We start from the raw sequence: 26649 nt of genomic DNA on the forward strand, positions 1-26649 counted from the left end.
AGATACAGACTTTATTTCCATGATTTCTTAAATCAAGATGCTTAAAAAAAAACTCTAATCAAATTTATCCCATCATATAATGTTCACTACTAAACTAAATGAATGTACATAACCATTACTCTTGAAAGATAATAACAGATCATAAGATCTAATAGACTGTAACATAACAGATTACAACAAATTTAACAGTAAGAAAAATGGTTACTTCTCTGAGGATCTTGAACCTAACTTTAACTTAACATATAAGAAAACTCTGCTTTGGATAAGGCATTGCTTTCTGAATTGTCCATTATTTCTAGAGAAAAAGGCACACAATCACTAGCATTATAAGTCACAAATCTGTAAGAAAATCTGAAGACAGCAGATGGCACATAGACCACAAAGAAAGGCAGGTTTCCTCTGAGTTACTGACTTTAATATCAAAGTAACATGAAACTGCAAATATAAAGTCTACAGCAACTGAAGTTTTCTACTAATCATTTAGTAGATCAGTCTGAAAGAACAAAGGAAAAACTACTAAATTTGGGGAAAAAAAGTTTTGTCTCTAAGTATCAGGCAGATTTTTTAAAATGATCTTATTAGTATAATATTTTAGAATAATGTATAGACAAAGTGATAGCAACTAAAACTATTTTAATGGCACAATCAGGAGTTTCATTTGAAATGACATGTACCAATGTTTTGTTAATACTATTTTTGTTAACATTTTGTTAAATTTAGTTATGGTTTTCAAAACAGTTAAAATACTGACATGAGATTCTTTAAAAATTTTTTTTTTCAGTTGTAGATGGACACAATACCTTTATTTTATTTGCTTATTTTTTTATGTGGTGCTGAGGATCGAACCCGGTGCCTCACACTTGCCAGGCAAGTGCTCTATCACTGAGCTACAACTCCAGCCCTGACATGAGATTCTCAAGTGAAGATTCTAAAAAATACTAATTTAGTAAATGTAACTATAGTTAATGTGTTATAAATATTTCTTAAATTGGTTTCTGAAATCTTAACCTAGGTCTAATGTGAGTCACTGTCTTTTATAAATATTATGTTGTCTTACAAGGGCTCTGAATCAGATTTTTGCCAGTAATCATAACTCATAAAGCACTTTGAAAGTTAAGTTTCAGTCAGAATTGACATATGTGGAACAAATACATGCTAGCCCTCACTCTATATCTTACTTACAATCTCATTTTTGGCTACTTCATTGTTTCAGTATCTCAAGAAAAAGTAGACCCAAAAATAGTTAACTTTCCACAAATTTGTCATCCTTAAATTTGAGCTTTTCATCAGGAAATGGACTAACTTACAGGTATAATACCAGACAACTAACTGGATGTTAATTTAACAAAAGTACTAATAAAGCCACAGAAACACAAGCAGCAATAAAAACATATCATGGCAAAAGTGAAAGTCTAATATTGCACTAGAGTGACATATGAGAGATGTAGAACAAATATAATTTTTGATGGTATTGAGGATTGTACTACCACTGAGCTATAAACGTCAGCCCTTTTGTTATCTGAGAAAGGGTTTTCCTAAATTGCCGAACTTGTGATCCTCCTACCTTAGCCTTCAAGTCACTGGGATTATAGGTGTGTGCCACTATACCCAGCTATAACAAACATAATTTTTAAAAAATAATAGATGCTTTCTGAGCAAGAAGTACTCAAAATTATAAAAATTAAATAATATAAGTATCTGTGTTTTCAAAAATTCACTTTAATGTTGGCTACCCTTTGTTATCATCATCTGAACCATTTGTTCTCTAAAAGCCACCTAGTTACATCAGACATCAATTCGAATTCCATGTTTTGAAGACATCACTTGTCTGGTCCCTGTTAAATACATAGCAAATGAACAGATATGAGGTAAAGATGATGTGGTTATAACATAAAGCCAGAATGGCAAAGGAGAAGTTTTTCCAAAAGGGCACATCCACAGGCCGTGACGAATTCCATCTCGAATATGGTGTGAGGTCCAGGATATGAATAACATCCAGGGAAGAAAACACCATGAGTCTTTGAGCTTGAAAAGGTGCATAGCAAACTTCAGGGTCAGAACCACAACAGGAATCACAGTAGAACAGTGAAGGAAAGGTCTTCTCGGAAGGCTCAAAGCTGCCTGCAGGGGAAGCAGGAAGTATCATTTCCTGCTTGGCAAAACAACACTTTATAATTGCTTCTGAATCTCAATGTATCCAAAGAAAATGTAAGTGAAACTGCCAGCTCAGAATACATATGCCACATTTATATAAAGCAAAGAGGATAAAAGCATGAGCAGGGTATCCTTTGCATTAAGAATGAAATCAAGGTCTCAGGACACAGTGATTAATTTTTTAAAGTTTCCTATTATTTGCTTAGAAAAGCCACAATATTCAAACTATGTTCACATAGTTCATATCCTAAATATATGGTTTGTGTAGTTTTGATTTTTAAAGTTAAGTTTTTGATTGACGCATACTAATTGCACATATTAATATTAAATGTACATATTTAATATGTAAATATACATATTAAATGTAGTGTGACATTTCAATACATGCATGTGATATGTGATGATCAATTACAGTAAATGGCACAGCCATTGGGTTAAACATCTGTCATTTCTTTGTTCTGGGAACATTTAAAATCCTTTCTATTAGCTATCTTCAAATATAAAATTAATTGTTGTCAACCACAGTCACCCTGCCTTGCTATAGAACATTAGAAGTTATTCCCCCTATGCAAATGCACTCCTGTACCCATTACCTATCCTCTCTCCATTGTCCCTACCCCCTAAATTTGGATTTTTAACGATTTGTCTGGGCCTAAGAGCAACAATAACAACAAGAAAATCTCACAACCAAATAAAATATTCCTTAAGTAATGAAGGCAAAAGGAGAATGTTTTTATTACAACCATTATGTATAAGCCATGACCACCTTTGAAATTTACTTACCATATTTAGAAACTTCATATTATTTTAAACAGGTATTCTAAAGTGGTGTTAAATAAACCTCAGTACATTTTTAAAATCATTGCAAAAAATATAATCGTTATTTGAACAAATGAAAATTTCAGGATTAACCCTTGAATGATCTGTAAGATTTTGTTCCCATCCACTTTAAAGGCTAATTTGAAGTTAGATGTTTCCTAGCAAAAAGAAAGTTGAGGATAGCAATAATCATTTAAATCTGAATCTCCCCACACATCCTCCAAAAACCCACAGAACAAGAAGGAAAAGGAAAACTATACAAAGCCCCAAACTCTCAGCATAGCTAGAAGTTAGAGAATGCTCCAACTCCAAGGTATGTGTAAGTATTAAAATAAACATCCAATCAATGCCCTCTCATGCTCCAGAATTCAAAAGCATGAATTTTGGAGAAGAGGGTAAAAAGAAAGGAGTGAAAGGAAAACAAACAAACAAACAAACAAAAAACTGGTTTCCTATTAAAAAAAAAAAATCCACTAAAGAGACTGTATCTTGTCTCACTGTCAAATCAGATTATCTTTAACTAAGAATCTTGTAAACCCACCCCCATTGAACTAGCATTCTTCAAACATCAGAGAGTTCATTCCACAGTCCTCTTGAGCCCCTCTTCTCCTCCATATTTTGGGTTGTTTTATTTCTAATTCATCAGAATACGTAACATTTCTGTGTTATCACTTTTGTCTCTACCTCTGTATTGAAGTTATATATCCAAAATACATTTAGCTCATCATCAGTCCTTTTCTCTGACACGGCCTTAACCAAAAATACCTTACAACAAGGATCCAGGCAATATCCCAAAATGAAATCATGACACAGACCAAACTTATAAAAAGTTCATATAGGAATAAAACAAAAAACAGAATAAAAACACTGCAGTTCTTGAACCCCATTCCTAAAAACAAAGGAACACAAAACAACAACAAAAACAACTACATAAAGCACAAGAAGGATATATCCCAAGACTCCAAACTAAATTTAATATCCTCAGAAAACTGTAAGGGAATATGAAAAAAGCATCTTGAATCAGAAATTAAAAGATGAAAGAAAAATAGGTTTTAAAAAAGATAAAAAAAACTAGTTGATTAAACTCAGTACAGAATACAAAAACAATTTATAAATGGCTATAATATAATATGCCCAAGGGAGAACCTGTCAAATGGAAACAGTGAAAAAATGCAGGAAACCAACCAAAAGGATGAACGTGATATGGGGAAAAAGTACAAAGAATTGGTAAGGATATTATTGAAATGAAAGTAAAAAAAAGAAACAGTACTGTATAACTGAAATCTCTAAAGAAGAGAAACAAAAAACCAGAATGAAAATAATATTTAAAGCTATACTCAAACTTCAAGACAATTTGGTAAAACTATTAATGTAAAGGAAAAAATTTTAAGATCTCTAAGAAAAATGACTAAATAACACAGAAAAGCAAGAGTTATTAAACTGACTTTGGACTTAACAATGACAACAAAAACAAAGTAAGGTAACAGAGGAACAGTATTTTCAAAATCCTTAGGGAAAGAAAATGTGAGCCAAGGATTTTATATTTAACCAACCTGCCTTTAAACACCAAGGCTATAGTAATAGTATATTAGTAATGATTTTAATATGTAGCATTCTTCTATTAGTAATTATTTTATACAAGGAAGAGCTCGCAAAAAACGTAACCTTATTGAGGAATCTGCAAGAGGATAAGCTTCACATAAATAAGAAATGACTAACACCTGAGTAAACTGACTGATGGTGAATATTTAATATATTTAAGTGTAAATAAAAGACTAAATGGTAAGGACAACAGTGTAAAAATAATACATAAATATTGTATGTTCTTAGAAGAAATAAAGCAACCAAAAAAGTAGGAGGAGAAGAGCAGAGAAAGAGAAAAGTAAAGTGAGCTCTATGATTATTGTTTAGCTGATAATTGAGAGTTAAAAGATATTATTAACAAACAAGATAGTAAAAGGTTAATTAAGAAAGTGGAAGCCTATAAATATTAAAAAAATGCACAAAACAATACTAGAATAAAAATATGTCTTCCTAAAGAACAAAAGAATTTTTAAAAATAAAATGACAAACTACATCATAGAGATATATCAAATATATCATAATACACATAATTGAATAAAATAATGGCCAATTTTAGACTAAATCTACCAATCAGGTTCATAAGTATGAATGGGTTTATCTCACTCATTAAATAAAAAATACCTTCAATTTGGCAAACCAAATCCAATGATATACTGTATATTAAGGGAAAAAATAAACAAAGATAAAATTCAGAAAAGCCAAAAATAAAGGGGCAAAGGTAAAGCAGACATGGGGGTGATGATACTGATATCAGACAATCATAATTTGAGTCAAAAGCATTTATCTTTAAAAAACCACTAAAAGGCTGGGGTTGTAGCTCAATGGTAGAGCACTTGCCTGGCATGTGTGAGGCACTGGGTTCAATCCTCAGCACCATATGAAAATGAAATCAAATAAAGGTATTGGGTTCATCTACAACTAAAAAAAATTCTTTAAAAAGCCACTAAAATCTACATTTCACCATAAAAATATAACATATGAATATCTATGTACCAAATAATACAGCAACAATTTTGACAAAGATGTAAGGAGAAAAAAAAAAAGATGTAAGAAGACACAGGAAACACACTAACAAATAAGGAGGCTTACATACAGTGCTGTTTAGGAGAGATCAGGAGAGGAATAAGGAAGGACAGAGAAGATATAACCCATAGAGTCAATAAAACTGATCTTACAGACCTTTACACCCAGAAAACAGAGAAATACACATTCTTCCTCAAGTGTTCATGAAACATTTTAAGAAACTAATCATATATTAATGAATATAACAAAAATAAATTTCAAAAATAAATACACAAGTGATTAAAAATATTAAATAATTACATAAGAGAAAGGGCCCTACACCTGGAAACTTAAAATTTTTCTATTGAACAGCTGTTTTTAAAAAGGGGAATACAAACAGAAGTACAGGGTTTCTCAAAACTAATCACAAAAAACTTCAAATTAGAAACCATGGAATACATTTAAAGTACAATTAATTAGAAGAAACTTTATAACCTTAAACACCTAGCAGTAAAAGTAATATGACAAAAATAGACGAAGTCTAGTCCCAGCTAAAGAGATTTTAAAAAGTGTAAACCAAAATAAGGTATGAGGAATAAAATACTATAGATCTTGTTGGAGTTATATCATTTCCAGTACTCTGCAATTACAAATAGCACACCAGTGAACAATGTGTGTGTGTGTGTGTGTGTGTACTGTTAGAGGTATATTTTTTCTTTTATGCTATGAGAACCAGACGGAAAGATTTCTGTACAGATAATCAGCTAACTAAATTCAAACAAAATGCTCTAGAACTTTCATTAATAGCAATATACATAGGAAAATGCTAGCTTTTATGGTAGCAGGGTTATTTCGAGCAGATAAGCTATAATATTTCTGATGTGAAAATCAAGTAAACTGTACAGAAAAACACACATGATCATTATCAGTACCTAATTTATGAATAAATAGAGTTCAGATCAATGACAGTTTCTGATGGGTTTAAGAGAACTTCTATAGATAACTTTACATCTAAATTAATTAATTCCCTCCCACCACAGAGCACTTTCATGCACTATCATAATAAAAGTTAGTTTGTAAAAGATCAGTCATGGCACTGACTGGAAAGACTGATAAGCCTATAAACATTTTAAAAATGTACAAAATAATACTAGAATAAAAATGTAAGTCTTCCTAAAGAACAAAAGAATTTTTAAAAATAAAATGACAAAGCACTTTCATGCACTATAAAAAGAAAAGTTAAAGTTTGTAATTCTTGTTAGTAAAAGATTAACCATGGCATTGACTGGAAAGACTGATAAAACTTTTAACAGGAAGAACATGGTTTTCAGTGGTAGGTGGGGTCAAGCAGCTTACAGTAATAACTTAAGAAAGCAATAACCTGATGCTGAGATGACTCAGTTATGCTCTGGATCTGTGCTGAGGGGTATTGATTCTTCACACTTTTATTTATGAATATAAAAAGATGATTAAAAAACCCTCAATATATTCTTGTTGCTTGTCTGATTTCTGAAATGTCAGTGTAGATTTCTCATGGATAGAAAAAGAAGAAATGGACTTATCATAGAATCCTAGAAGCAAAAATAGATCACTGTAATGAATACTTATTCAGTTTTGATATTTATTACTAATAATCATGTGCCACCTGACAGTGAATGTGAAAAAAATTCTAACACTTCATTCAAAAATAAGGACCAACACAATTCTATGCATCATCCCATTTAATCCTCTTAATCACCCTATGAGATAGGTGGTATTTTAGAGGACAGGGAGACTTGGAGAGGCAAGTCAACTTCCCCCACATTGTGCAGTTAATTGCAAAGCTGGGATTTGGTACTGAGTCTGACTCTATAGCTCATGAATTCTTTTTTTTTTTTTTTTTTTTCGGTACTGGGGATCGAACTCAGGGCCTTGTGCTTGCAAGGCAAGCACTCTACCAGCTGAGCTATCTCCCCAGTCCTAGCTCAAGAATTCTTAACACCAGTACTTCTATATGAATTTTTAAAAATACATTTATTCAACCCAAATGTTTTTCAAAATTACAACAGAATAAGTTCCAGACGAATGCACTTATGAATTACATTTTCTATAATGCTTCATAGCTTATCCTATCTCTGCTAACATTGTCAACTGTTTACAATCAACATGCTCATTTATCCCTCATAACAACCCTATGAAGTAAATAATAGTATAATCCACATTTTATAGATGAAGGAATGAAAACATAAAGAACAAAAGTGCTCTGCTAACTTCACACAACCAGGATTCAAATTCAAGTCTTCTGATTCTCATCTTAAGCAAAAATATTATGCTGCCTCTGCTCAGAGCAAAAAAAAAAAAAGGTTGAATTTTGTTTTTAACTGATAATTACTGACTTCCTTATTGAGTTAAGTTTCTAAGTAAGTTAGGCAACTTCTAAGAAACAGCTGGTATTTAATACATAATAGGAAGAAGTAATACTTTTTCATTCATTCCACAAATATTTACTCAACACCTACTAGGTGACCCAGGTACTGTTCTAGGTCAGTGATTTCTGAAGCAAAGTCCTTGCTCTACGAGTCTATATTTGTTTTCTGAAATGTTTATAGATCAAAAACATACAAAAAATAGGCAAATCTGACATTTAAACAATATTATCTCCACTAGACATTATTAGACAATATTATTCTCCATTAAGGACTGTATTCTAAACAGTCCATGGATATACATGCCTTTGGCCCGAAGAGGAACTGGAGGAATGAATCCATTCAAGTCATTCTCCAGGACTGAGAACCATCATAAACTATTCAACTTTCATGGTGCATTTAGGAGCTGCACACTAACTGTAAAACATGAAGAATAAGGGGAAAATTTAAGTGTAGTCCTAGAGAAAGAACACTGATGCAAAAAGAACTGAAAATGATTTCTGTTCATTTAAATCAGTTTGCTAATACGTCCTTGTAAGCTAGCACTGAACTTCTCAGGTACAATGGGGGTCCTTACTCTATGTGCATCCATAGCACTTTATAGTGGCAAATAATCTGATTGTAAACATGCCCATGTGCATCTATAGGGAAGTACCAAGTGTTCAAAAAGGCTGAATGAATGAGCTTTCTTACTGTAAAATAAGACTCTAGTTCTAGACCTTTTAAAATAAGCTCTCGAGCTCTAAATGACGCTATGAAGAAATCTGTAAAGCATGAAAGATATTAATGAAAAAGACCAGAAAAATTAAACATACATACTTCTTACCTTTAAAGACAGAGATCTAGCTAGAAGAAAGTGGTCCACATCAATAACAGAGGCTAAAAATCCAGCTAAAATGATTTCTCCAAAATCAGTCTTCTTCTTAATTCCAATGACTATTGCCCATGACCACATGCCAATCACACAATGTACTGCATTATCTGAGAGGGCACGAAGCCAGTCATTTTGCTGGATTATGGAAAACTGAAGAAGTTTGTCAGCTACTAAGCAAAATATCCCCAGACCAAGACTAGAAATAAGAGACTCGGTGCTACAAGACTGGAGTAAAGCATGAGTCTTCTCAGTCTCAGATGCCATCATAAACAATATGTCAGCATATACTAAAAGCCATAAGGATAAAACAGCATATTCTTGTTTTCATTTCCAGTACCCTAAAATAAAAAGCAGAGAAAAATATTAATGAATTAAATTAAATGTCATATAATATTTAAACAAAATATCAGCAATAACTTCACAAATATAAACACCAAGTTGTAAAAACTAGCATTTCTTACATGTTATATACAGTATGTCATATGGTTCAAGAATAATAGATTGGCTTTGCAGCAACAACAGTTTAAATGGTAGTACACAGCAAGGAGACTTTAAGAAAGCCCATTGACTATAATCTATTACCTTGGAGTCATCAAATAGTTCTGTCTCTCAGAATGTATGACATGGTAGTGGACATCCACTGTGTCTGTGTACCTAATAACTACTTCCCATACTTCTTTTGACAACAGAGTCCTCTCCCTTTGGGAAAACTGTGAATCATTATACCTAAACTCTAGAGTTGATCAATTGAGTTCTTTGTCTCCCTTGAAACAGTGACAATGTGAAGAGTAAGGGTTACCCAAGCTGGGCCCATCATACTCTACTTCAGAATTTTCCTAAGTAAACCTGGTGGGGAAAAGTCCTCTCCTTGGAGACCATGGACTCCAACACATGAAACAGCCTAGGAAAATAAAATCCCAAAGAAACACAAAGACAAAAAGCTAAGAAAATCATGAGTCCATACTGCAGGTTCTCAGAACTTCCCTAGTTCTTGCAGCTTACCATTCCATCATTATTATTATTATTATTATTATTATTATTATTATTATTAGGAAGTACTGGGGATTGAATCCAGGGACATTCTACCAGAGAATCACATTCTCAACTCTTTTATTTTTGAGACAGGGTCTCACCAAGTTGCCCAGACTGGTCTCTAACTTGGAATCCTTCTGCCTCAGCCTTTGAGTAGCTGGGATTACAGACATGAATCAATGTGGTTGGCCTCCCTTCAAACTAAAAGCTAGCTCAGAATTTTCCTAGTAAATTCCATTTTCACTTCTGTTGCCTCTAACCAAGAAACCCTAGCTGATATAAAGAAGCAAGCATAATTTTAAGCTGAGTTCTTATCCAGAATAGATTATTGCAATCATTTGTCCTGTTAAAGTTATCAATATTGTATGACATTGAAAGTTTTAAAATACTGTTTTAATGCCACGACTAAAGAATAAATGATTTACTGAGAATGATTCAATGTCCATTCTTCAATAAAAACTGCACATAGCTCACTGCAAAGATTATGAAATTTACATAGAAACATAAAGGACCTAGAAGAGGAAAACCACTTAGAAAAACAAGAAGTAAGTTGGAGGACTTAGACCATTAGATTTTGTCTTATTATAAAGCTACTGTAATCAAGATAGTGTGGTTTTGGTACAAAAACAGATAAGTGAATCAGTGAAACATAATAAACTGTGGAATAGGAAAGGACCCACACTTATATGGCTGATTAGTTTTTGACAAATATGCAAAGATAAATCAATAGAGAATATTCTTTTCCACAAATGGTGTTACGATGACTGCACATTCATCTTCGGTTCATACTTTACTCCACGTACAAAAATCAACTCAGAACAAACCACAGATATAAATGTAAAATAGAAAACTATAAAAACAGGAAGAATATTTTTAAGTCCTTGGGTTCTATAAAGAGTTCTTAGATATAACAGTCCACTAAAATATTGATTAAACTCAACTTCATCAAAATTAAGAGCTTCTGCTCTTTGAGACAGTAATAAAGGTCTAAAAAACAAGCCACAGACTAGGAGAAAATATTTTCAAAGCTCATGTCTGATAAAAGGCTTGTTTCTAGAATGTAAGAATCCTTAAAACACAGTAAAAGGAAAACAAACAAGCCAATTCAAAAAGTGGGTAAAAGATTTGAAAAGGTACATTACCGAACATGATACAAATATCCGACTAATAAAAAATGTGCTCAACATAATTAAATACTAGGCAATGTAAATTAGAACTACAATGTGATACCAAATACTCTTATTAGAATCGCTAAAGACATACAAATCCAAGTGTTGGCAATGACGTGGAACACTCAGAACTCTCATACACTGATAAATGGTACCATCGCTTTGAAAAACATTTTCCAAACTCTCAAAAAGTAAAACATTCCTACCATATGACCCAGTCATTCCACATCTAGGCATTCTCTCAAGGGAAATAAAACTTACAACTGAATGTTGATAGGGATCTTATCTGTATTAGTTCCAAGCTAGAAACAACCCAAATGTTCATCAACAAGTGAACAACTCAACAAAATATGGAGTAAAAAGAAATAAGTGATATGCATAAAACAGAGTTGATTTTCAAAATAATTATATTAAGTGAAAGTAGTCAAAACAAAAGTATATAGTTAAACCCCACAAAACTGTATAACCCAAAGGATGAACCCTAAAGTAAACTATGGAGTTTCGTCAGTACTAATGTAGCAATATTGGTTCTTTAGTTATAACAAATGTACCATGCTAATACAAACATGAATAATAGGGAGAAATGTGTGCAGTGGAAAAGGGAGCATATTGGAATTTTCTGCAATGTCTGCTTCATTTTTTTGTAACTCAAAAACTGCTATTCAGGTTTATAAAGTCTACTAATTTAAAAATAACAGTCTATTAACTTGGAAAACTTAAATGAAGCAAGTATTATAATTGTTAAATCTAGGGAATGAGTGTAGTGTAGTTCATCATACTTCACTTTTCTGTATGTTTGAAATTTTCATTTAGAAATATGCTTTTAAAAGAGTACACAGTATGATTCCATTTATATAAAATTCTAGAAAATGCAAGCTAATTCAGAGTGACAAAAACAGGTTAGTTGTTGCCTGGGGACATGAAAGACAAGAATTAAAAAGAAGCAAAAGGGGGCTGGGGTTGTGGCTCAGTGGTAGAGCACTTGTCTAGTATGTATGAGGCACTGGGTTTCATTCTCAGTACCACATAGAAATAAGTAAATAAAATAAAGGTCCATCAACAACTAACAAACATATTTTTTTTAAAAAGAAGCAAAAGGAAACTTGCAGCCAGATTTGTACGTTCAGCTTGCTTGTGGTGACAGTTTCAGGTCTCATAGTTTAATGTATATGTCAAAATGTTTCAAACTGTATATTTTAAATATATAGAGTTAATTACATGTTAGTTATACTCCAACAAAAATGTATAAGAGTTAGGAAAATACATTGATAATAAGAAGCAGGTTTTCTTGAAAGAGGAACAATCTAAAAATAAGACACTATGAAAATGAAAAACCTGATTGCCCAACTAAAAAGTCATAGGGGCAATGAGTAGTAGAATGAATTTTTTTTTTTAAACCAAAACAGAATCAGTTACTATGAACACTTTAAAAGAATTTTTCTGAAGTGTAGGGAGAAAATAAAGGACAAAGATTTGGGTAATAAAACAACAAAGAGAAAACCCTCAGTTTCTAAGTCACAACACAAAAGTTACCTGCAAAAGAGAGACTATGATCATTATCAGCCCCAAGTGCCAGCGTGCTATGGATTAACATTCATAGAGCTCTGAGAGAAAAGAATCATGACCGTAGGACTGTCACTTTTGTGACAATCATGAATTTTAAGAGTTTTACCTTAGAATTTATAACACCTGTGTATGATTTTAGGAGATGGTGGGGTTGAAGAGTAGATGTTCTAAATCTCTGTGGGGGAGGGATAAAGAAAACTTGACCAGTACAAAATGAAAAGCAAAAAATGAAAAGAAACCCTTACTCCTCTGCCACCTGTGCCCCAAAGCAACAGGAACCAAAGACACCAACTATAAATACTTCAACAAATGTAAATGTGTTAAATTTCTCTATAAAGAGACAAACATAATTAGACTGCGATAAAAGGAAACAGCCACTATTACTGTTCATAAGAGAAAACTTCAAATGAAACATCTTAATAATATGTAAAAACCTAGAAATGAGAAAAAACATGTCTAGAAAAGAAAATAAAACAACATTGGTAATATTAATGTCAAACATAATTCAAGGCAAATATGATTAAGTAGGACTAAAAAGGATAAAAAATTCACATCATAGTAACATTATACAAAGTTACATAAGTTATATACAAGGTAAGAGGATGTTTACCTGTCAATAGAGCAGTAAAACATAGAAATTAAATTAAGCAGTCAAAAGAAGGTAGAGCTGCAGGGCACGGTGGTTCATGCCTATAATTCCAGTGGCCTGGTAGGCTGAGACAGGAGGATCCCAAATTCAAAGCCAGCCTCAGCAACTTAGTGAGACCCTGTCTCAATTTAAAAATAAAAAGAGCTGGGAATTGAGTTCAGTGATTAGGTGTACCTGGGTCCAATCATTAGTGAAAAATACAAAGAAAGAAAAATGCAGTAACCTAATTAGCTCAAAAAATCTAAGCATAAACAGTGTGCAAGTAATACCCTTTGGACTCAAAAGACTTGTCTATCTTTCAAGTGTTTATGCCCTAAAATCATTTCAGAAAAGACAAGAGAGAATAAGAACTTTGTCTACTTTGTTCACTTCTATATCCTCAGCCCATAGTAGGTGCTAAGTATTTGTTGAATCAACCAATGAAAATTTATCACATACTGTATTTGCAATGTATCAGACATTGTATATGAAATATAGTACTTGAAAGGCATTTAGTAAAATGTAACCTCCATTCCTGGGAATTTGCATTTTAAGCAAGTATATATAATTCCTATGTTCACTAAACATTGAGAACTGCTAGTACTAGTTTACCAAAAATGTTAAGACCACGTGGTTTAGAAACCAAAATGATAAAAAACCAGAAACATTACCTTAAAAATTAAAAACAGCATTTCTATTATAACATTGTTCTGCCAATTTTAATCAAGGCAATGTGAGGGGGGAAGGAAAGGAAGGAAGGAGGAGATAAAGAAAACATCATTACATTATCAGCAAAAAAGACAATTACATTAGTTTGCAGGTGAAATGACTGCCCATCCATGAGGACCAATTGGAAACTGTTGGAATATAAATTTAAAAATGTGGAAAATTCAAGATAAATGCTAAAATAAATTTTCAATAGGTCAGAAATAATCATAAGACAAAAAGGGAATATGAACATTTATAATAGAAACAACTCCAAATACTAAGGAATACACTAAAAAGGAAATGTGTCTGAAGAAAACTACCCAACCTCACTAAAGGATGAAAAATAGTAATTTTCTTTTTCTTTTTGGTGGCGGGGTGGGGGATACCAGGGATTGAATTCAGGGGCACTCGACCACTGGGCCACATCCCAAGCCTTATTTTGTATCTTATTTAAAGACAGGGTCTCACTAAGTTACTTAGCGCCTGGCTTTTGCTGAGGCTGGCTTTAAACTTGTGATCCTCCTGCCTCAGTCTCCCAAGCTGCTAGGATTACAGCACCCAGCAAAAAGCAGCAATTTCTTGCAGAGGCAGTTGGCAGCACAAGTCTTCCCAAGAGGAAGAAATCTTCATCCAAGGAGGAAAAAGCTAGTGATCCAAAAGAAAAAGGCAGAAGGAGCATTTCCAAGAAAAGGCAGAAATTCTCTTCCAAGGAGAAGCAGGTCAGCAGTGGGCCTGAAGAGGCTCCTGGTGGCAAGAGTAGTGCCAAGAAAAAGAAAAAAGTTCCAAAAACTGTCATAGGATGACTAGAATGAGCATTCCTGGGGAGAAAGTTCTTACCACTCAGAGACATTTCCCAGTCCAGGTCCCAAACCCCAATAAAAAGAAATTCACACACAAATACAAAAATCAATTGACTAGAGTTCTGGTGGTTTTGTATTATGTCATCTCAGATGAACTGGACTTATATTTCCCTTCCTTGCATAGTTCTGGGTAGTGATGTTCACAGGAGACATTTTGCATGACATCTGGAAGGCAGAAATGAAAACAGTAGTTATATTTTTTAGTCTGAAGGTTGGTGCACGGCACACTGTAGAACATAAACATCTTGTCACTGATCTGAGCTCACCTTGTTAGCCTAGGGAAGCAGATGGACCTACTGTTCCTTCTGCTCCCAGGAGATGATCTTTTTTTAGTGTCTCCAAAACTTGGACCCACACAGGTCCTGCACAACATTAAAACTGGAGTTGCTAAGAGGCTTTGCAGGCTGTGTTTTCTCTCTGTGGATTTTGGTTTGTCTTTGTTCTCATCCACATCCAGCATCCCTGCCAGTCTAGCTGATCTGTAGCTATTTCAGGTTCAACCAGAGACTCAGAGACAACAGCTTGTATAGATTGCACTACCAGCTCCCACAATTTCACAAGATTTAACCCTTGTAATAGCTCTATTCTTTAGCATGCAAAGTAGTTCTGCTTCTTTGATGGAACCTAACAGATATACAAATCACACCATTTTATTACATCAGAAAACATTAATATTCCCTTCAAATTAATTTATAAATTTAATCTTATTTCAACCAAAATCATAAAAGGGGTTTCTTTCAGGAACTTCACAAAATGATTATAAATTTCATTTGAAAGAGTAACTGTTAATAAACTTTTTAAAAAGCAGAGTAATATAAGTATGAAAAGGTGTACCAAGTCTAGAACCAGACCAAGCATGTATATAGTTGGGGGTACTGTATACACAATTCCAGATTGGAAGAGGAATGATGTATTATTTAACCCAGATTCTGTTGTCAGTTGAAATTCTTAAGTGCATGCAACAGAAAACACTGTGGCAGTACAAACAGAAAACAAATTTATTAAGGCACTGAGAAATCATAAACTTGCCAGGTTTTGAGGGCCACTGTTTAAAGCTATCTTTAGAATCTCAGTCAAAATGACTTCAGACAACTGGTCTAGTGAAGACCTCTATGCCACCAGGCCCAAACCCCTGTCATCAGATATTATCTCTGGTATTGCTGCCAGTGCTGCTCTGTTGTTGCTGCCTGTCATAAAAAGATTCTTGCTAGTATTTGTTTCTTTGCTCTCCATACAAAATTCAGAGTAGAGGATGGTTTGTCTGTTTGGCCTAGTCTAGGTCATCTGCCCATCCTCTAGTTGTAAGAAATGTTGTAAAAGATAGTAAATGACCTTTTCAACATGTAAAGTGTCTATCTTTCAACATGGGTCTATCTTCTTTCAAGATGTATTAGAAGACTCTCTCAAATACACTACATACTAAATAGGAAATTACCAGTCCACACTGGTAATTGGAAGGTTAGAAAAGTTTGTAATTGCTAAGGACAAGAAAAATCAACCATCAGATGAAACCTAGCTTGGATAATCAGCTCTGTCTGTGTAATGCACAGTTTATACAATCAAGCAACTTTAGATTTTAAAATGTTGTTTCCACATTAGGGTTTTGCAACATAGACCACTCTCTAGTTAAATTAAGAAAGGGAATCAATTGGGTTGCCTAGCTGCCTGGAGAAGTTCCATGGTTGAACATTTCATTTCAGATTGGTTACCAAGTATTTTATGAATCTGTAAACAGACTTCTACATAGCCTAGATAGCCAAAGGAGCTTACAATTTTATAAAAATTTTTTGATAGAGATGACTACATAAAAGTGTTAAACATCTGCATGACAAAATTAGAGCAAAATCTAAAATTTTAGAACATTCATGAAAAAGAAATTTAGAACAGTTATGAAGAAAAGAGATTAGTGGCCCTAATTTATTAAGAGCTTTTAAAATTTGTAAGAAATATAAGTATCTAAATAATAACATGGGCAATTCAGAAAAGGAAGAAATACAAATGATCAAAAAATTATCAAAAGATTTCAACTTCATCTTAATGTGATTTCAACATAAAATTGACAAAAGAATACTAATACTTTTTTTGTTGGTAGTAGTGGAGGAAATGATCGCTCTCATAAACTAGTAGCAAGAATAAATTGGTATATCCCTTCTAGTAGATAATTTGCATATCAAAAGTCATTAAAAATGAGCAAAAACCTTTGACTTAGCATTTCCAATTCTAGGTCTTTGTCATAGGAAAATAATTAGATAAGTGCAGGGCTGGGTTTGTGGCTCAGTGGTAGAGCACTTGCCTAGCAGGTGTGATGTACTGGGTTCAATTCTCAGCACTGCATATAAATAAATGAATTAAAATAAAGGTCCATCAACATCTAAAAATATATTTAAAAAGAAAAGAATTAGATAAATGCAAAGAACTATACAAAGAAGTTAAGCATAGTATTGTTTGCAAGGAAAAGTTAAAAACAATATATATTTTCAAAATACATCACTTCTGAAATAAATTCCACATAATGATAGAGCTATTAAAAAATACTTATTCCCACCAGGCACAGTGGTGCACACCAGTAATCCCAGCAACTGGGAAGACTAAGGCAAAAGGATCACAAGTTTGAGGACAACTTCAGCAACTTAGTGAAACCCTGTCTCAAAATAAATAAAATAAAATAATAAAATGGGCTGGGGTTGTTGATCAGTGGTAAAGCATCCCTGAGTTCAATTCACAGTACAAAAAAACAAAAACTGGGCTGGGGAGATGGCTCAGTTGGTAGAATGCTCACCTCGCAAGCACAAGGCCCTGGGTTCAATCCCCAGCACTGCAAAAAAACAAAAAACAAAAAACAAAAACAAAAGAACAAACAAAAAAACCCCTTATACCCATATTTATGCACACAGAAAAATGGGCAATATTTTAAAAGAGAGCCTCTAAAATAGTAGATAAATATTATAGTTTTTCCTGCATCCGCCATTGCTGCCATTCCGCACTAGGATTCACTTGCACTTTCTGTAGTCCCCGGTTGCTCTGTGAGGGGGTGCTGAAGATCCCCAGGGAGCAGGCCTGGTTTTTGAGCCCCAGGAAATGAAAGAACTCAGATACAGCAAGTGAAGTTGTCAACATGTCATTACCAGTGCTAAGGATAAATGACACAAATATCCCTATGGAATAAAAATGGGCACTCTTCAAGACACTGCACTGTGACACAGAGATCAAAAGTATTGCACCACCACTTCCAACCTCCTACAGTTCTTCCTCATGGAAGAGGTTCCCCCTAGAATGCAGTGCCAATTCATCCTGAAACCCAGGCACCTGGCTGTGTCTCAGGATTCAAATGACTTTACCAGCATTGGAAGATATCATGCTTGCCATCAACCCTTCCAGGTAACTGCTAAGGCTGACTCCCTGCACAGAGATGATGGCTTCCTGAATCAGAACTGTCCTTTCAGCGTATTAAGATCAACTACAGAATATTCTTGCAGTTGTTTTGATTCTTGCTGCACCAATAAGAGACTTCAGGGAAGGAAGGAATTCCCCACTGTATGCTGAGAAGTCTGTGACTGCACAGCTTTCTAGAGGGATCTATATGTCTGTTCAGCATATCAACTCCAACTACATTGAAGTTCAAAGGGTTTGGATATTTCTGCATTGCAGCTGTTATAATTGTTTCCTATGGGTGGTTGAAGACATGCTCCAAGGTCCAGAGCTTCCTGGTGCAGACAGCCCAAGCCCTGTACCAGCTCTGCTGGGGGACAGTGAGTCACCCAGGCACTGTCCCACCCAACATGCATCCAGTGGGCCATATAGTGTGCAGAAGCCATCAGGCCCCAAGAGAGAATACTCCAAAGTGAGATCCCTTAAATGTTTGTATTTTCCTAGTTAAAGGTTTCCTAATATGTTGTGTTTATATAAATATTTAATACTTTATTAACTATAGTTTTATGTTTCTAAATACAAAAATTTTTAACATTGATCAGTACTGTATATGCTTATAATAAAACTTGTAAGCATAATTTATTATAAAAGGAAAAGTACCAAATTATTCATTATTTATATCTAGGGAGTTTTAAGGCTGAGTTCAGTAAGTTGTCATTACACAATAATTACAGAAGATACTCAACTGTTTTACCACTGAAAGACCTACCAGCAAACTTTGTATTAGGTAAGTATACAGATCTGTTATTTCTATTCTTACCATTCTTGCTGTAATCCATTACATTTAAAGCATTGGGGAACTCTGATGTTTCATATACAGTTTTTCCCTCCATCCCTCCCCCTGCCCTGCAATATGTTGTTCATATGGTTTCAATGCTGCACAAATATGCATTTTCTCATGCCTGTTTGCTTTGAATGCTATATGCTGATTGGTAGCAAGTTGTTACTTTTGTTATCTGTATACAGTTGCTTGCTGTAAATTAGCAGATTCTGAAAGAACTTTCTTGCATGTCTAAAATAAAAGTATTTTGTGTAAAAAGGAATATAATTGCAACTATCAAAGTTCCATGTAGACTAGCTTAAAAGCAAAAAAAAATTAGTTTTATTTTAAAATACATATATATTATATAAATTTTTCAACACTACCACAGCTACCTGAGAAAATCAACTCTTTAAAGTTAAAGAAAAAAGAAAAGTAAAAGTAAAAGTTTATTTTGGCTCGTGGCTTCAGTCCACAGTCATTTGGCCCTGGCAGCAAAGCACACTGTGGTGGGAGTACACAGTGGAGGAGGCTGCTTTACCTCCTGGTAGTCAGTAAGCAAAAAGAGAGGAGGATGAGGCCAGGGACCCAGTATCACCTTCAAAGGTGACCTAACTTCCTTCTACCAGGTCCCACTTCCTAAAGGTCCTTACCACCTCTCAACAGGTGTACAGGCTGGCAAACAAGTCTTTAATACATGGGCTTTTAGAAACATTCCTGAACCAAACTATAGCACATAGATGTATTAAAATCCAAATGTTGTTCATCTGGTTTGTTTCTCAGTGGTGGGATCACAAATGTGATCATTAAATTTTTGTCTTTTTAAAAATTTTCTAAAGACTTTCAATGTCTTACTACTATAACCACAAAACTAGTAAAGCTATTTTTAAAACTTAAAGCCAGAAAGCCTCTTAAAAATATAAAAAATTGAAACATATTTATGACACTGTAAATATATATTAATAAAAACAGTAAAATATATAACCATTAGCCTAATAAAACTATGTACAATCTCCTAAGTCAAATTTATTGTACAACATAAAAACTTGTTCACTGTTGTATATTAGTTGATACATACAAAGTCTGTACTGCCAAGAGCAGTGGCCCACATCTATAATCCCAGCAGCTGGGGAGGCTGACCCAGGAGGATCACAAGTTCAAATTCAGCATCAGCAACTTAGCAAGGCCCTAGGCAACTCAGCAGGACCCTGTCTCCAAATAAAATATTAAAAAGGGCTGAGGATGTGGTTCAGTGGTTAAGTGCCCCTGGGTTCAATCCCCTGTACCAAAAAAAAAAAAAAAAAAAAAAGGAAAAAATCTGTACTAAGATTTATATATTTTTGCATGAAATAAACTTAGGTTCCTTATGGGAACAATACTTTGCAGAGAAAAACTATTCTGTTAAAGATAATGGAGTCTACAACAATCCTTAAATTCTTAGTTATTTGCAACAATGAAAAATGTTTTCTAAAGCACTAAGATTGGGTTATATTCTATAGATTCTTTCTAGATGAAGAAACAAGGATTTCTAGGTACTTTCAACTAAGACATATGAACAAAATACAAAAGATACCTCCATTACAAGATGGTGAATCCCTTCTATAAACCTCAGGATGTATGATGCCAAAAATTATGATTAATCATTGTCTCTATTTTAGAAAATAAACATTTGATACTTCAGTGGATAAAGAAATTAATGTGTTTAAAATTTAGAGCATATAAAGTTTATAAAAATATCCCCTTGAACCAAAAATGCCACTGTTCATTCACTTAGCTGGATAGAAACCAGGACACAGAAACTTTGAATTAATGGCCAAGCCAGACAGGCACAGCAACTGCAGGAATAGTCCCTTTCAGTAAACTGTGGTCTATAAGTTAACCCTAAGGAGAAAGAAGGCCACACAGGTAGGTGAGTATGAGAACGTAGGCTGGGCACAGGACACCCAAAGGCCTAACGCAAAAGCTCTGCTACCACCCAAGCTATGTTTATTAATACATTTAATGGCAAATTTGTTTTCAAATCTCACCCCAGAAGACTGACAAAAATAAAAGGTAAGTATCTATTTAACTACAAATTCATGATGTCACTATAATCCACTGTATTACATCTTCTTTTGAATCATGAAACTATTTTTATGAGCACAATATTGAATTGTTACCCTGCATTTTTCATAAGTCCAGATTCTAAAAGGACTGGAAAGCTAACAATTGTCAAAAGTAAAGTGAAAAACCAAAAGATTACTTCAAATATTTAAATGATCCAAATTTAAAGTAATGGGAAAAAGGAAAACTTACTGATTACAAATAACTGTATCAAAGTTCATGAATAGGAATATATACACATAATAGTGCAGTAAAAGATGTATTTTATAACTGAAAAGATTCAAACAGATTGCTTGAAGAGAGGGGGAATAAGAAGCTCCTGAGTGACCTTGGAAGCAGATCCCTTAGCCTGTCAAGCCTTCAGAGGTTTGCAGTCCCTACCAACAACAGGACTACAACTTCAGGAGACCCCGGGCCAGAATCTACCAACTAACCCTCTTTTGAAGTCCTGACCCATAGAATGAATGAGATAATTGTTAACAGTTTAAAGTCTGTATGTTTTGTTGGAATTTATTTTGTAGCACTAGATATCTAGAATAGTGAGGTGCTGTCCCTAGAACAGTCTGTTTTTAAGATAGGACTGTTGTTCCAGGAACACACATTTCTGGCAACTATTCCACTCCAACTCTTGATGCAGATATTTAACATCTCTAGTTAAATTCTAAATATGAGAAAGCTAAATGTAATCACTATAATTCCTCTATTTATTGTTTCTGATTAGAACATTGCTATGGTCTGGACATGGTTAAATGTTCCCCAAAGGCTAATACGTTGGGAGACTTGGTCTCCAAAGTGAGGATATTAGGAGGTGGTTGGATCTTTAAGAGATGGGACTTAGTGGGAGATCCTTGGGTGTCTGCAGGCCCAGCTCTTGAAAGGCATTAAATTAGTTCTTGTAGAACCTTTGGTAGTTCTCCTGAAAGGGTTGTTATAAAAACCTCAGTTGGCTCCACCCAGTTCTCTGGCTTCCTGATTGCTTGCTCCTGCATGTGCTGCATCTGCCAGGACTAGATGCAGCCAAGAGGGCTCTCACTAGAACTGAGGAGATACAGACATCAAATTCTTGAACCTCCAAAACTGTAAGTTAAATAAACCTCTTTATTATAAAGTTAGCTACCTGAAGGATTGTTATAGCAAAGAAAAATAAACTAATATAGATACTAAGTGTACTCATTTTTCTTAATCCTTTTTCTTTCTTTTCCACTTCCTACTCCTCTCATTACAAAAAAAAAAAAAAAAAAAAAGGACTTCTGAACTTCCTAAACTTCTAAGTTTTATGTTTATTTTACTCCTTCACTTTTGTTGGGAGTGTTCCTGAAGAACAATAATTATAATTTTCTTTTAAACTTGTCATGCATATAATCTGATGTGCTTCCAATGTTTAACAAATGTTTCATTATACTAATACAAGAGGTGACCAAGTAAGCAATCCTTAGTTTATCAGAATTCCTTCCAGGTCTCTGCAACAAGGTGTGTGTCGTGGTGCTGGAGATTGAACCCAGGGCCTTAAGCCTAGCAGGCAAGCACTCTACCACTGATCTACATCCCCAAAGAATTCTCTGTCTATAAAGATATTTAGGATGACCTCTCCACCACAATAGTCAGACACCCAAACCACAAAATTTTCTCTGACTTGTAGAAGGCACTTTCTCCAATGGCCAACAACAGTCCCATTATAGCAAATGCCATTAATTACTGGGCCTTCAAAGGACAGAGGAGTAACTCCCATCTCCTTAACTCTGCAAACATATAATTAGTTGGTCTAGTTTTATTTGCTACTTGTTTCTTAAACATTATTTCTGCCCAAACAAGTAAGAACAAATTTCTAAAGTAAACCTCATCTTCTGATTCAATCTTCCTGCATCCCACCAATATTACAAATTTATAAAAGGTAAAAGAGGTCCAAAATCCAAAAACTTCCTTTATTATGCTTTACAAGTAAGTCCTCTTCATGGAACTGCAGTTGTTGTGAAACTTAGTATATTTCATTTCTTTAATGCTAAAACACCAAAAGCAGGTGCCAAATCTAATGCACATAACTGGCAAGGGGAGAAAACACAAATATTGCTCACTTTCACTGAAACTTTTTATAGCCATGAGATCTCTGCACATACAATTTTTAGTTTCTATGATCGCTACGAATAAAACAGTTCTTAATTTCAACATGTTCAGCAAATTCCCAGTCATTCTTTTCTGAGGTTAATGTGATGCAATGATTTTTAGAATGTCAATTTAAAAAATGGGACAGGAAGTCCTAGTGTTTGTTGGAAGAGACCATATCAACACATCAAAGAACTCTCCAATAACCATGGGCGCGAAGGTCTCTTCTACCTGTTAAGGACGGTAGGGGGCTCTTTCTGCAAGACCCTCTCACCCTGCCCAAGGCCAGGCGAACTCCAGGAGCGCAGTCACGGAGAGGTTGGGTATCTACGGGATTCAGAGGGCGCCGGCAGCCGGAGGGAAGAGTTGGGACTCCGCGCAGACCCCTGGACCACCAAACAGCGCCGGCCCGCGGTCAGAAACACTCAGCTTGCTCCGGGATCCCTAGTGCCTGCCCTCCCCGCCCCTTCAACCGGACCTTCCAGGATTCAGCATCAGGCGGGCGCCGCCTCCGGCTTCCCTCAGTGCGCAATTTCGCGCATCCATCCGGTCCCCCAGCAGCAGCTTAGCCATACCCACCCTGAGTGCTCCCAGCTGCGCCAGCAGCGGCCCCGCCCCCGGCTCGGTACCATCGAGACGCCAGGTGCGGGCCAGAGCGTCACCAGTCTCAACGTCCGCCCAGAGGACGCCGGGAAACCGACCTCACTCGGAGCTGCGAGAAGCGATGTACTACGTTTGAGCAGGTGGGTTCCTTTAACTCTCCACCAAACCTCCACAAAGGAGACCTTTGAACGACGGGGCAGCGGGTGTTAAGTGCCTTGTTGGTTTCCTTCTGTTGAACGTGAGGATTCCTTTCTCGGCTTAGGTGGCGCCAAGTCATAGACTTAACCGCTAATCTCCCCACGACGCACCCAAATGGAGGCTGGGAAGTTGGGGACCAAAGAGTGACCTCACCTAATGCGGGGCGCACCAACCGGTGTGGGTCTTGAAGTTTTAGCGATACTTCCAGCTCCTTTCAGTGGATCCTTCTGGGCTGGCGTGGAGTTTTTCACGAGAGGAAGGGAACCCACGGCTGCTCAGACCTGACGCTCCTCAGTAGCGCTTTACCGCCCCCTTGGGGATTCCTCGATAATTCTTTGCTACTGCGCTGGTAGATGTTGGAAGCCAGACTTTTGCACAGCGACGTGGCTAGAACACTTAAGCACGACTACCAAAATGTTCAGAAGACAAAAAAGCAACTGCATACAGGGCCGCTTGAAACTAACTGGACTCACTAGTTTGTTTACAGGAACTGCGGCCAGGTGCATCCCATCTGCCTGCCTCGCAGTTTGGGGTACTGTCTTCTTCAAGGAAACATCTACTTTAGAAAGCACCAGCCCCACAGAATCTCAGTTTCTCAGTTACAGAACTTTGATTGCTTGCCAGTCTAAATTTGAGTGCTTTTAGTCACGTTAAGGACAAACTTTCTGTCTGAATTCAGTAGTTTCATAGTATATTTTGGGCTTCTGGAGCTGAGGCATAACATAGATAGCCTGTGAACCAAAGCAGAACAGAATTTTTTTTTCCTAATTAATTACTACCCAAAGACACTGATACAACATATGCTGAGTGCTCTGTATGCCAGACACTGTAGTAACAAGGGTACAGAATGATTTTACGGAGGATATTCTACTGGAGGATTTTGGCCATAAGGAAGCAAACAAGCTGGGCAGACTGTGGTACGTGTGTCTCAGAAGTAAACGGGGCGATTATTAGAGTTGGAGAAGTTAACCAGTCAGGTAGTTTCGGAGGCCTCTCTGAAGATATTTTTGCTGATAACTGAAATGTGTAAAAGTCCAGAATGAGGAGCTAAAAAGAGAACGTTATGTTCATTCAACTCACTGACACAATCACTACGGATCTAGTACATTCTTTTCATTGTTTACCTTTTTTCTTTGTTGCTTCTTAACCTGTTAGTGAAGAGCATGATCTTTTATAATAGAAAATCAGAACATTTCTGGTTGTCTGCAGTATAATCTTACATTCTTTTCAGATGTGTGTTTTTGTTCTTTCATAGACAAGGCTATCATAAGTAGCACTTTTGGTGAGGACATTTCTGTTAATTCCACACAGTTTGCAGCATAAATCTTTTCATATGTTCAAAAGAAACAATTATCTGGTTCATGAAGCAGTTTAAATAAAATAGTCTTGGCTACTTGATCCTTAGCTTGCAATATTGCCTAGGTTGATTTTTTTGTTTTGTTTCGATGTAGTTATCTTTTCATAGTTCTTTTGGAGTAGAGAGACAGAATTGCAATGACTGAATGCAAAAAAAATAAAATTGAAGAGTAATATTAAATATGCCACATGATAAAAACAGCAAAAAAAAAATTTTACAAAGTTTTCATAAATCTGACATGAAAGAGCTCAAAATTGTTCTTTATTAATAAAACTTATCATATATATTTTAAAATTTTGCAAGTTAGGCAAAATAAACCGAAGTTAATTGTCAATTCTCACAGTCATGTAGAAATAACACATGCAATTTTTTTGGCTTACTAATAATTTTGTACCAGTCATTTGAAACAACATCCTCTTGAGATTTAATAATAATTCCATTTTTCACTTTTTAGAGTTTGATAAAAGACAGTCAATATCCTGAAGAATTTCAGAAGTTTTTTTCAATGCTACTGATACTCTCTTTTCATTAACTTCTTCTAACACGATTTCTGAAGATCTTGATTTAGAATAATCAGAAGACTGTTCATTTTTCTTGTTAGAAAACAAGTTTAGGACACCACTATTTTCCAATAGCACTGAGTTACTTAATTAAGGAGCTTTTCCCCACATTTTTAAAATTATATAAATGTTTTTATTTTTAGAAAGACTGGCTTTCATATCAAAATACTTATTTCTAAATTGCAAGTAAGATTTCTTGGATTCATAATAAAGTAGGGTCTTCAGAAATTAGAGTTCAACCCTTTACAGATGAGGAAACTATTAAGGCAGGGGAATATTTACCTGTTTGTTTGGATTGAGGCTTGGTGATAAGGAGGAAATGAATGAAAATCTCAGTAACATTTCTTGATGTTCTTAAGTGTTATAAAAATGGAACAAGAGTAGCAATGATAGGATTATAAGCAATCTGTGTAGTGTCTTTATTTTTTCTAAGTAAAAATAGATTTGTCCTCTGTTCCAGAACTACTTTATTATTTCTCTTGTTTTCATAAGAGAAAACAAGTTTAAATAAGTGGGGTAAGAATGAAAGATTTCATGAAGTTTTCATAAAAGAAGTCAGAAGTAGGTATTTAATAATTTTAATAATTTAGAATAATGCAAGTGAAAAACTTCCCAAACGACACCTTTACCTTAGTTCACTGTTCCTTGTTCAGTTTAAAATAAAGAGAAGTGTTAACATGATGTACCTTCCACAGACAAGAAAACATCTTATATATTTGCTGATTCAGTAAAGTTCTG

General features: G+C 35.0%; 2 protein-coding genes and 1 long non-coding RNA gene across 10 annotated transcripts in view; 1 reads left to right on the forward strand and 2 right to left on the reverse strand.

Moving 5' to 3' along the window:
- On the reverse strand, window positions 1–24444 carry Tmem267 (transmembrane protein 267). Of its 7 annotated transcripts, XM_047556152.1 has the most exons (4): window positions 15068–15184; window positions 14779–14966; window positions 8791–9176; window positions 1–2121 (listed from the first exon to the last, which is right to left on the reverse strand). In XM_047556152.1, exons 3-4 carry the CDS (start codon window positions 9103–9105, stop codon window positions 1786–1788), a joined length of 651 nt encoding a protein of 216 aa, XP_047412108.1. In that variant the 5' UTR covers window positions 9106–9176; window positions 14779–14966; window positions 15068–15184; the 3' UTR covers window positions 1–1785. The 7 variants fall into 7 exon arrangements, with proteins under 7 accessions (XP_047412108.1, XP_047412106.1, XP_047412109.1 ...); XM_047556150.1 differs by lacking the exons at window positions 14779–14966; window positions 15068–15184 and adding an exon at window positions 24148–24444; XM_047556153.1 differs by lacking the exons at window positions 14779–14966; window positions 15068–15184 and adding an exon at window positions 23773–23804.
- LOC124987150 (uncharacterized) overlaps window positions 23551–26649 on the forward strand; it is a 21909-nt gene continuing 18810 nt past the window's right edge. Inside the window, exon 1 of the long non-coding RNA XR_007109145.1 lies at window positions 23551–23936. This is a non-coding gene — a long non-coding RNA (uncharacterized LOC124987150). The remainder of the gene's footprint in view (window positions 23937–26649) is intronic.
- The window catches only part of C6H5orf34 (chromosome 6 C5orf34 homolog), a 24462-nt gene continuing 23392 nt past the window's right edge, over window positions 25580–26649 (reverse strand). Inside the window, exon 13 of one of the 2 annotated variants that reach the window (XM_047556141.1) lies at window positions 25580–25988. In XM_047556141.1, the coding sequence (XP_047412097.1) occupies window positions 25795–25988 (194 nt within the window). In that variant the 3' untranslated portion in view covers window positions 25580–25794. Of the gene's footprint in view, window positions 25989–26229; window positions 26265–26649 lie in introns of those variants that run through there. The other variant, XM_047556143.1, reaches the window with a different exon arrangement.

The sequence above is a fragment of the Sciurus carolinensis genome, chromosome 6, assembly GCF_902686445.1.
Source record: "Sciurus carolinensis chromosome 6, mSciCar1.2, whole genome shotgun sequence".
In the NCBI taxonomy this organism is placed as follows: domain Eukaryota; kingdom Metazoa; phylum Chordata; class Mammalia; order Rodentia; family Sciuridae; genus Sciurus; species Sciurus carolinensis.